The following is a 12,547-nucleotide window of genomic DNA, read 5'->3' as shown; positions in this document are numbered from 1 at the left end:
CACTTGCAATCCGGCTTAAAAAAGAAAAAAAAAAAAACTTTTTATTTCATTTTATTTTTTATTATTATTATTTTCCAGAAAACGTAAACAAGAAATGGTTAGCCTGGAGTAAAGGATGGCGGGCCGCCAGGCCTATAATACACTGGGGGAAACCCTGACTTACCTTTTATGACACTCAAAAAGCTAGATTGTAGTAACCAGTAGCTTGAAATGTATAAAATTTCTATCCAGAAATTTGTCCATGCATATGTAGCCCATTATAAGCCTTTTAAATAAGACTTTCTGAGAAACCTTGATGAGCACCTGTCTCAGACACTAACGGTCTTTTCCTGTTTATTTCTTCATTTTTGCTTCTCCCCATGTTCCTCACATAAGCCACAGGAGCTGACAGATATTTTGGAGATCAGCAACATGGTGTTCACTAGCCTCTTCAGCCTGGAGATGCTTCTTAAGATGCTGGCTCTCGGACTCTTTGGCTACATCAAGAACCCTTACAATAGCTTTGACAGCATCATTGTCATAATCAGGTAGGAGGAAATATTTGGTTTGAAAAGTTTAACATTAAAACTTTGTCATGTTATTGGAAAATCATTTTGATCATAACTTCACAGCTCCACAGCTGCTGGTACAGGGATTCTGACTGAGGTGGCTAAGCCAAATGGCTGAACACATGCTCCAGAGGGCCTGTGTTCAATCCATTATGTAGTACAAAAAGATGAATTATGAATGTGTTTGAAGCCTTTACCTGTTTACTGGGTTCTTTCACGCTGCTGTCATTTCCTTTAAAGAGAAATAACTGAATCAACATTGAAACAATGTTAGGCAGAAACATCGAATCCATATTGAAGCCTGACATTGAAACAATATTGAAAGTGGTCAGTCACGTACATGTTGAATCAATATTAGGATTTCAACCATAACTGATACATCAATTTTGATTCAACCATCATCTGAATGTGGAGGTATACACATTTGTGTTGATTTTATATTGAATCAAAGTTAAGCAATCAACATTTATTCATGTAGGTCTACATCGTAACATACCATTCAAAGTTTCTTCAGTGGTGATCTACACAATTTTGGCAGATGATGGGTATTATGTAATTCAAAATTATGTTACATTACATAATATATTTCCAAAAATGTGTGTACACAAACTTAAAAAATGACATGGCATTGAGAATACATTTTATTTAAGAAAACATGCATAGATATGTAAACATATTTGACTCTTTTTTGACTGTCAGAACAACAGTCTGAAAAAAAGAACAGCGTCCATGAGGTTAAGCTTTGTACTGTATGAACCAAGGAAACAGTTGGTGTTGGGGTAACCCAAGTTTGACTCTGGTTGGTGTCAATTTGGTTCCTTGATGCCTTCCTTCCACTCTGGTACATAATGAAGCCACTTCTTTACAGTTTTGCTGTAGTCTTTGTCTTTGTCAGTCAACTTTGGATCAAACTGCCAAGCAGTTTGACCCAAGATAAGAGGAAGGAAGGTGCCGGTTTGGGCCAGTTCGAAAGACAATAAAAAGCATTTGAAAAGTTTTGAAGCACATTGAAATATTAAATAGTGTATTGGTTATAGTTCTGAGAACAAACACAGAAACCGTAAAGTTCCCCTTGTATTCTCAAATTTAAATTAATAAGGACACGCTAATGAATATTCATAATATGTATTTTAATGTTGGTCAACATATATAATCACATTTACCTATCAAGCTACAGCATAGTGTAGCATTTATGATACTGCACTAATGTAAAAATGAGGGAATCAATATTTAAAATAAAGGGATGTTTATCAGAAAACCTAAAGATATAATTCAGGGAGGATCAGGGTTCATTTAACATAGAAAAATAGTGCAAAAGGTGATTTGTATTGTAGTTGGATTGAAAATTATTTACAATATACTGTATATGCAGTATGAACTTCAAATATACTGATTAACATTTCCCCTAACCACAAACATTTCCAAATAAGTTGATGATTAAATTTATTCAAAAGTGTCCATATGCTGATAAAGATCCCGCACAATTAGTAATGGCCCAGTTCTTTTTACCCAGTTACCAATCCAAGAATCAAAAATACTGAATCATTGATTAGCAGGTTTTACAGATTAGTAACAAAATTTACAGGAAGGATTCACAACCCCCTGAACTCAAATGCTAAATTTAAAATGTAATTAACCCCCGCTCAATAATTAAATACTCTCACCCAATGAGGAGGAGTAGGGTGCAACAAACAACATAAATTGATTCAACATTGGCTTTTCAATCATTAGAATTCGACCACAAAACAACATTGATTCAATGACATCTATTCAACGCTGGTTACTTTGCTAGAATTGGATAATTGTTTGATGGTTGATCCACCAACAATTGATGGTGGATCAATTGTTGACCTCAACCAAAAATCAACCTTTTTGACCATAATTTGCTATCTGTAGATAGCAACTGATAGTAACCATAAATTCAGTTTTTCAGTTATTATAGCCATCCATTTTCTTTACACCCTTGTCCCTTAGTGGGATCGGGAGGGGTGCTGGTGCCTATCTCCATCTAATGTTCCGAGCGAGAGGCGGGGTACACCCTGGACAGGTCGCCAGTCTGTCACAGGGCAACACAGAGACACACAGGACAAACAACCATGCACACACTCACTGTTTTTGGACTGTGGGAGGAAACCGGAGTACCTGGAGAAAACCCACGCATGCACAGGGAGAACATGCAAACTCCATGCAGAAAGACCGGGGCTGGGAATCAAACCCAGAACCTTCTTGCTGCAAGGCAGCAACTCTACCAACTGCGCCACTGTGCAGCCCCCAGTTATTATATGTCACACAGAAAATAATTTACTCTTTTTCCCCTGAATGAAGAGATTGTTTTTTGAATCTGTGTTTGTCAATGGTAGATATATATCCTAGTGTGAACTGTGTATTTCAGTGTGTGGGAGATTGTGGGTGAGGCCCAGGGAGGCCTATCAGTGCTGCGTACCTTTCGCCTGCTGAGAGTTTTGAAGCTGGTGCGCTTCCTTCCTGCTCTGAGGAGGCAACTGGTGGTGCTCATGAAGACCATGGACAATGTAGCCACATTCTGCATGCTGTTAATGCTCTTCATCTTCATATTCAGGTATTTGAAAGTCTCTTTTGCTTCATTTATACATATTTAGGCCAGAGTAGCTAAGTGCTGTGAAGGTCTATTGTAATCATAGTGTTTCTTCTGGTGTTTCTTCATATTATTACGATTCTTCTGTCAAATGAATTGGCTTTTTGGGGGTTTTATCATATTTAAAAAGTCACCAAACGTCACAGAAAATTGTCCCCCAAGTAAAATGTTCAGATTCCAGTGGAATCACAAGTGGGCGTGGCCACAGTGCTCTCTATCCCCCACTAATGTGAGATAGGAGAAACCATAGGTTGTAGAGATCTGAAACTCTGTATGTAGGTAAATCAAGAAAAAAAGTCTCTTGGAGGTACCCTCTAAAATGCACAGGGAGACAGCCATTTTTGGGTCAAAGGTCAAATTTTGACCATTTTTCAATTTAACTCACGTCAAGCTTTAACAAAATCCTCCTAGGGATTTCGACCTATCACCTTCATTCTTGGTCAGGATGCAGCTAAGGGGTGGGGCTTTAAAAGTTATCAAAACGGGGACTTTTTGTATATGTTGAGAGGGCGTGGCTGGGAGCCCAAGTTGACGTAATGGTCAAAGAAAACAAAAAGCTACAACTTTCACATACAAAGGTCAATTGGCACCAAACTTGGCATGAGTGATCTTGGTTGGATGTCGTCATAGTCTGAACCCCACCTCTCAGTATAGGAAGTGACTTGTGACTATTTTTATTTGGAAATCTCTATCTCTGACCCCCTTGAGCTAATCAACATGATCTTATGTCAGAAGACACATGACAACTTGGTCTCACTTGCTTTAAAACGCAAAGAGATTTTGATGGGCGTGGCGAAGTTACAGGTTGCCATACATTTGGCTCTAAATTCTCCAGATTTGAAACAAGCTGCACCAAATTCACTGTGATCGATCCATGTCTGACCCCCGATGGAAATCCACAACAATCTTTGGTGGGCATCGCCTAATTTCTCTACAGTGCCCCCTAGAATATTTTAAATGATCAGCCCCAAGCCATGCTTTAACCCAGAATTATGAAACTTGTTACATGTGCATCTTGTCAGGATCTATAAAAAAGTCTCTTGGAGCCATGGTCCAAACCCAGCAGGAAGTCGGCTATTTTGGATCGATGCTGCCATTTTCTCTTTTGTATAGATGTATCTGAGCGAACTCATCCTATAGCTTTTGAAATATTGTCTTCAAAATCACTCAACACACTCTTCAGACATTGAAGGTCAAACATTATCAAAGGATTTCTCGTACATCAAAGCAAACTTTGTCAAACTTTGACTATTCGCCATAAAACAGCAAGGTTCAATAACTTCCGCATGCAATACAGACCAGCCCTCATCACATTTACATGGTCAACTGATGACATCACCTTAGCCCCACCGACTTCCAATAGGAAGTCACCTGTTTTTTCTGCATAATGTCTTACTTTTATTCTTTGATTCATATGGGTTTAAACCCAGGCCAACTGACATAAAATGACATGATGATGAATTCTGTCATGGCGGATTGGCTGTATGCATACGGTCACCTCTAAATCATACAGGTATCATCAGATTTGCACCAAACTTTTTATGATTGACTTTTGTGAACCTCTAAAGAGCCCAATAGCATTACATTGTAATTTGACTCCACTGCACCCACTAGGTTATTCCATCAGCTATTGTCTCCTCACTGCATCGGCCGATATGCACCAGATTTTTCGTGCGTCGTCAGTGAGCGTTGCCAAACGCATTCATGTGTATCACTTGGTGGACAGGTGCGGGAACTGTGTGAGAGCATCTGCAATGGCTGGCGGGCAGCGGTCGCCAGGAGGCCGGAGCGGCGCTGAGCTGCAAGGGCCGTTTGAGGCTGCTTGCAGCTTTAATTTCGCTTAGAAATGCAGTTTTATTCAATTGTATTCATAGCAAATGTAATCTTTTTTGGGGGGGAGGTACCGTGGTGGGGCAAGGGTAAACCACAACCCATGTATGGAGGACTTAGTCTTTGGTCGTCATAAATTCGAGTTCTGGCCTGATGACCTTTGCCACCTGTCTTCCCCCTCTCTCATTACCCACTTTCCTGTCTGACCACTAGAGCCACAAAAATCTTAAAAAAAAACTAAGGACCCCAAAGGCAATATGTAAAGTTTAAAAAAGCAGCAGAAATAGAATAGAGGTCAACGGATCTATAGAAGAGCATTCTCCTAAATGAGCAGAAAAGCTTCTATTCATCAGGAAGAATTTGAACCACGATGAAATGCCCTTCGACGCCAACCATCTGCTCAAGTCTAAAAAGTACAATCATGGGCATAGCTTTCTGAAGGACTGGTGTGGACATGTCCCCATCAACTTTGGCCTAGCAGGGACAGTCTCCACCAATATTTTGAACACCTTTTCTCTTTTATTAGCCTGCATCTGTTTGCAGACAGTAACTCGGCAGCAGCTGCACACTGTTTTTAAAGCATTAACAGCCAGTGCATGACTGCTTTTTAAAATTATTTCAATCTGTAGAGACTCACATGGAGAGAGAAATAGCAGTTAGACAATTTTATTAGACCGAGAATTTGGTGCTCGGACACTGGCAGAAGACATGCAAGCTGAGACTCGCTGCGAGCTTGAGTGATCAGCTCCAGCAAAGCTCAGGTAAGTCTTCCCTGGGCCCGGTCATTGGTGGTGGAGCTTGGAGGGGAGTCTTGATAGGACCTGAGGTGTTCAGGAGGCTTATGGTGGAGATGGGGAGGAGGTGGGTTGAAACACGACTGAAGCCATCTTGAAGCACAACTGAACCGGGTGGACCTGTGGCTGCTTCACCTTTTAAAGGAGCTTCTGCTGGATGATTGGACCGAAGCGGAGCGGTGGAGCATCCTGGTTGGCTGCAGTGAAGGCGTGGTGATAGATGATTTCGGTTAAGGAAAATAGTCTCACAGTTTGAACTTGTACTGAAGGCTTCATTTTGTAAAACATAAATGGCAAGTTTTCTCAGTGATCTATATTATTGGATTGGACATCACATGACTTACTATGGTAAGGCTGCCACCTTATCGTGGTGGAAGGGTTTGAGTGTCCCAGTGATCCTAGGAGATATAATGTCTTGGGCTTTATGGCCCTGGTATTGTGACCCAAGGCAGACAGGTCCAAAGTGAAGAACCAGACCAAGTTCAGCCCGAAGACCCCTTATGATGAGCAAAACCATTGGTCAGCAGGGCCCCACTCTGGAGCCGGACCTGGAGGTGGGGCACATTGGCACCGCCAGACTTTAACCATGAAAATCTGGGTCCCCCTTCCCATGGGCTCTCCACCTGTGAGAGAAGCCAAATGGGTTGGGTGCAGTGTGGGATGGGTGGTAACTGAGGGCGGGGACATTGGCGATCCAATGATCGGCTACAGAAGCTGGCTCTTGGGATGTGAAATGTCACCTCTCTGGTGGGGGAGGAGCCTGAGGTAGCTTGTGAGCATAAGCTAGAAATAGCCGGCCTCACCTCATGGCTCTGATTCTGGAACCAGTCTCCTTGAGAGGGGTTAGATATTCTTCCACTCTGGAATTGCCCCTAGTGAGAGGCCCTAGGACATACTTTTTCTCCCCAATCTCTGTGCCTTTATGTGGGAGTTCACCCCCGTGAATGAAAGGGTAGCCTCGCTCCTACGAGTGGGAGAATGGATCCTGAATGTTGGTTGTGCTTACGCGCCGAAGAACGGTTCAGATTACCCACCCTTTTTGGAGTCCTTGGCAGGGAGTCCTTGGAGGCCTGCCAAGGGGAATGCCCCTCAAGGGTACTCCCTTGTTCTGCTGGGGGACTTCAAGGAAGGTCATTTATTTATATGGCATATTTTCAGCAACAAGGCAGTTCAAAGTGCTTCAACGCACCAGTGGGCAATGACAGTGGGACCTGGAGGGGTGTGGTTGGAAGGAATGACCCCACTGATCTGAATCCGAGTGGTGTTCTGTTGTTGGACATCTGTGTTTATGGTGGATTGTCCATAATGAACACCTTGTTCAGACATAAGAGTGTCCATATGTGCACTTGGCACCAGGACAACCTACGTTCGATGACCAACTTTGTCATTGTCTCATCATATCATTGTCTCATCATTGTCTCACATGTCTTGGACACTCCAGTGAAGAGAAGTGCGGAGCTCTCCACTGATATTGAATTGTATGACCAACTCCATATTACTTAGTAGTCATATTTCTTTGCTGGTATTACTTGAAAATTGTGCATTTTAATATCTCAGTTCAATTCTTGATCTATATGCAAATACTTCATATAATGTAAACAGTGGTATAAGGGAAAAACGGTTTGAAATGTAGAATATTACAAAAAAATAAAATTTTACCTGAAGTACAAACAGGATAACAAAATGAACAGTGAATATATAATATACTTCCTAGCAGTCACTCTGGAGGAGAGGGGAAGTCTGGCTCAGCTCAGTCCAGAATGACTCTAGTGACAGGGTAGCTATTGAAGTCTGCAGGTAGACTTTTGAGTATCTGGTCCTCTGGTTTCCAGATCCTAATTTAACCAAGTACTGTAAATAAAAAGTTGGTCCATGGTGTGATGATCCAGATGACCGTGGACTGATGGACGCTGAATCAGTCAGCGAGGTCCAGGTGCTTGGATCCAAGGGAAAGGTAATCGGCACAGTGGCTCAATCATGGCTCAGAAACACATCATGAGGTGTTACAATGCAAAATTGAAAAATTAGAAACAAAATATAACTAATAAGTGTTCATATTTATCCACACAACATAATCAAAAATGAATAAACCCTAAGCTCTTTTTGATAGTTTTGCTTGAAAATAAATTGACAGTATCTCAAGAAATTAAATGTTTAAGTAAAATAGTTCCTGCATTGCAATAAAAGAAACTGCAGGAAATGTTTGAGCTGTAACAACACTGAAGTTACTGAGTAAAAGCAAACTGAAATATTTACTACTTAGAAAATGCATATTAAAATCTGAGTATTCTTTTGTATTATTATTATTATTATTATTATTAGTAGTAGTACTAGTAGTAGTAGTATTAGTATTTTGAATATGTAGCTGAAAGTAATTTAAACTAGAAAAATTGCTGCTCCTAGTGAAACAGCCGTGAGAATGCATATTTGCAGAATGATTACTGCAGAAAATGCAAGAAAAAGCAGAACAAAGCATAAAAAGCAGGGGAAAAAGCAGAAGAAAGCTACAGTCATACATGGTGGAAATCTTTTGATAAAGAGTGAAATTTAGCCTAAGATATAGCACAGATTAGCAGAAGCAGTAATTAGTATAAAACCTGAAATAGTTGAAAAAGTTGAATAGTAAAACATAGGAAAAGAAATAGCATAAAGTAGCAGAAGCAGAAATTAGTATAAAACCTGAAATAGTTGAAGAAATTGAAAAGTAAAACATAGCAAAAGAAATAGCATAAAGTAGCAGAAGCAGAAAAGTTGAAGCAGAAATTAGCATATAGTTTATAATTTCTGCTTCAACTTTTTGTTTTACTTTTCAAAAAGTTGAAAAGTAAAACATAGCAAAAGAAATAACATAAATTAGCAGAAGCCGAAATTAGTATAAAACCTGAAATAGTTGAAAAAGTCAAAAAGTAAAAGATAACAAAAGAAATAGTGTAAATTAGCAGAAGCAGAAATTAGTATAAAACCTAAAATAGCAGAAAAAGTTGAAAAGTAAAACATAGGAAAAGAAATGGCATAAAGTAGCAGAAGCAAAAAAGTTAAAGCAGAAATTAGAATATAGTTTATAATTTCTGCTTCAAGTTTTTGTTTTACTTTTCAGAAGGTTGAAAAGTAAAACATAGCAAAAAATAGCATAAATTAGCAGAAACCGAAATTAGTATAAAACCTGAAATAGTTGAAAAGTAAAACATAGCAAAAGAAATAGCATAAATTAGAAGAATTTAGTATAAAACCTGAAATAGTTGAAAAAGTTGAAAGTAAAACATAGCAAAAGAAATAGCGTAGATGAACAGAAGCATAAATTAGTAAGCAACCTGAAATAGTTGAAACGTAAAACATAGAAAAAAAAGCGCAAATTAGCAGAAGAAATTAGTATAAAACCTGAAATAATTGAAAAAGTTGAAAAGTAAAACACAGCAAAAAAGCACAAATTAGCAGAAGAAGCAGAAAAGTTTGATATATGAATTGTTAAAATTGATTAAAGTTTGCAGAAGACCTTTGTAGACAGTAAAACCAGTAAAGCAGAAGGCATATACCAGAAGGTAGACACGCAGAATGCTGACACACAGATATAAACAGAGCACAACAGAAAAATACATTGAAGGAACAGGAGAAGGGGTGACATGCCTGTACTCCAGAAGTGTTTGACAGAAAACAGTAAGACCTGTAGCAATGATAGTTCCTTAAAGTAGACATTCATGGCTACGTTTTAAAGCATAAATTATTCCTGTACAGGTAAATATGTATAAACAGCATCATTTTGTTTGTCAAAAAGCATGAAAAATTCAACAATTGTCAGTTACTAGAATGTACACTAACTGACAACAGTTAGAGAATTCTAACTATTAGAATTCTCTAACAACAGTTTTTGAAAATATTCAAAAATCTGCATAAAACTTAAATTGCAAGTTTTTGAAAACCGTAAGAGATATCAAATAGCTGAGACATTGAATATAATTTTAAGTCTTGTGACTTGTTTAAAAGTTGAATGGAGTTTCTAGGTTGAAGTAGGCAGAAGTAGTAAGCTGTGAAAAACCAGAAGATTTTAGCAGAATTTTGTAGAATTTCAATGCATTTCAATGGGGCTGAAATTTGCACAAAAGCACAAATATTTCAAAAAGTAAAATAATGAAGCTTAGCAAAAGACAAAGCAATAATGTCCATAAAAAGCGGAACGTTTTGATATATGAATTAGCACAATTAGTTGAAGTTAGTAGAAGTAGTAAACGACCGAAAAAAGTGGTCAGGATCTTAATAAATGAGAATGCAGTAATGCATATGCACTGACAACTAACAAACGCAGTACAGGGTTTGCCTATTACCTGTACCAATGTCAATACAAAAAATGATGCATAGAAGAGATATTAGTTTATATAAGGCCAGGCAAACCTAAATTTACCATTTTAATTAAAAAAAAAGCAGCAGGGTGATGTAACTTCATAGCTTCATTTTTCTAAGCAGAATCGCTGAGAGAAAAAAAAAGCAAAAACAGAGGAATCGCGTCTAACACAAGAACAACAGACTTAAAGCAGCCAAGTGGAAAAATTCACTCGAATGTGGAATATAACTACGAAACAGCAAAGGTACGATACTATATTTTTGGGATTCGGGAAATAAGCCCTTCTTCGTAGGTAGACTTGTTCTGTGGATGTTTTATGTGGAGCGGTGACACTTATACGGCTGGAAAGGAAAGGTTTTGGATTTTAATTTGACCGGCCACTGTGTGGTTTGGATCATGTTGCTTGGTGTTGGTAGAATAGAAAGATGGATTAATTTTCAGGCAAAAGCTGTTCTTAAACTACCGTGTTCGGTAACGGAGGGGCGCTCCAACTACATGTTAAGTGTATTTTATGTAGTTGCAATATAAACAAAAACTAAAGAGTTGCCTAAAAATAATTTCATACTCGGTGTAACACAAACACATTCACGAACACACATTGTCTTATCTTGTGCCAAATCGCTGCCTCTGTTCTCAATCTGTTCCAGTAGCAGTGGATTTCCTCCCACATTAATTTCCTCCAATAAATTATTGCACTGAATGAAGCATGTAGAGTTCCCTTTTAACCTCCGTCTTCCCATTTCTGACGATGGATCTTCAGTATCCTCAAGTTTGAAATACCAGGCCGATACAAACCGTGTGTTAGCTTTAGTGGATAAGTTTCGGCTATGGTCTGTTGTCGCCTTGATATCAGCAGGAAAATGAATAAAACTAAGCACTGGATGGTACCGGCTAATTACTGAACACAACAGCACACAACAAAAATCAGTTGTCGTACCAGTAGCTCGCATATATTTTAACTTTTGTGTCTTGTTCATGGTACAGCTTTTGCAGCAATGGATAAAAACAATTGGAGCAAGTGGTAACCGCCGGAAACGGTCTGTGTGGCGACAGTTATAATGGAAGTATGTCACCACTACTCGTGGCATATAGGTTATTGGGTAAAATTTAATTACGAGTCACTCTAAAAGAGAAATTTGCACAGTCCTCTCTTGCATCTCAACAGAACTAGCTGAAGCCAAACTTTTCATAGATTTATATAAGAAAAGAATACATATTTTTCATATCCAAACATTGGCACTTTTGTCAGCTTTAAATTAAGTCATATTTTATAGAAATTGGATAAGAAATGGGAGGTACAACCATTTTTTGTATTGATTCCTGCTCATCCTGCATTGGAACAGTATGGGTTTTGTGGATATGACTCAATGCATAGTAATGGCATCTAGATTCATGTCACTAGCTGTAGCGGCTAATAGACGATGTCCAATCCAGTAATATCGATGGTCACTCTTCTCCCCAATTGTCCTCTCTTGTATCAAGTGCTCAAGTTGTTGAGCACTTGAAATACAAACAAAAAACCAAACCAAAGGAAAGACAAAAAGGTAAAAGTATAAAACTATCTATTGGTTCCCCATGTTTTAGAAGAATAAGTAAAAAGTAGTCCATAATTTATAAATTAATAGGGGTCTCTGGATTCTTGTTCTGATAAAAACTAGATGTTGATCCATAAATGTTGGTTCTCCATGTTTGATTTTATTAGTAAGTATAAAACTAAATGTTGGTTCCAGTTGTTCTGGGTTGAGTTCTAGACTTGTACAATATAAAGCTAGATGTTGGTTCTCCATGTTTGAAGAGTTTCTTCTAGATTTGTAAACTATAATAATAGGAGTTTCTCTAGGTATTGCTCCAATATTGACAGTATAAAGCTAAATGTTGGTCTACAGTAATGAGAACTACAAAATTTCTAAAAGTAATAAACTAAACAGACGACAAGGGAAAGAAATTACACATCAGGAAACCGACATTCATACACAAGCCAGCAAAGGCAGTGAGGTCAGGGGGGTTTGTATCTGTGGCCATGCGTACTGTGTACAATTAGTCTGTGAACCCCGTTACAGCCTGTTCTCCCAAGCAACAGTCTCTGATAAGTTGATATTATTTAAGAGCAAGTCCTTGAAAAGTCCAGCCATACAATTTCACAGCTGCCTTAGAAGGGGAGAGGCGATAGGAAAGAGCGGCTTGTTTACATAACCTCCAGGAGATTTGAAATAGCTAGCCAGCCAAGGCTGACACTGGTGAACCAGTTCAAATAAACAAAATTCTTTCCTTTGAGGCAGACTTTAATTTTTCTATCTGCCCTAAAGTCTTCACCAGTGCATATCTGCTTAATTTCAATCATCCAAATTAGAATGATCATTACCGCTGGAAATGGCAACATTTTTAACGATTCCTTCCCTCTAGTGAGTTCTAGGGTCCACAGCTG

The 12,547-nt window shown here is 38.7% G+C and overlaps 1 protein-coding gene across 1 annotated transcript in view; it reads left to right on the top strand.

The window, feature by feature from the left end:
- LOC106908529 (voltage-dependent T-type calcium channel subunit alpha-1H-like) overlaps positions 1 to 12,547 on the top strand; it is a 290,955-nt gene that overhangs the window by 173,396 nt on the left and 105,012 nt on the right. The window contains exons 11-12 of the mRNA XM_088014499.1: positions 376 to 527; positions 2,941 to 3,126. Of these exons, the coding sequence (XP_087870625.1) occupies positions 376 to 527; positions 2,941 to 3,126 (338 nt within the window). The remainder of the gene's footprint in view (positions 1 to 375; positions 528 to 2,940; positions 3,127 to 12,547) is intronic.

Source organism: Poecilia mexicana, unplaced genomic scaffold (assembly GCF_051168715.1).
Source record: "Poecilia mexicana isolate PSO_F unplaced genomic scaffold, ASM5116871v1 scaffold_1, whole genome shotgun sequence".
In the NCBI taxonomy this organism is placed as follows: Eukaryota; Metazoa; Chordata; class Actinopteri; order Cyprinodontiformes; family Poeciliidae; genus Poecilia; species Poecilia mexicana.
Note: the sequence above shows the minus strand (reverse complement) of the source record. Positions and strands in the feature narration are given on the sequence as shown.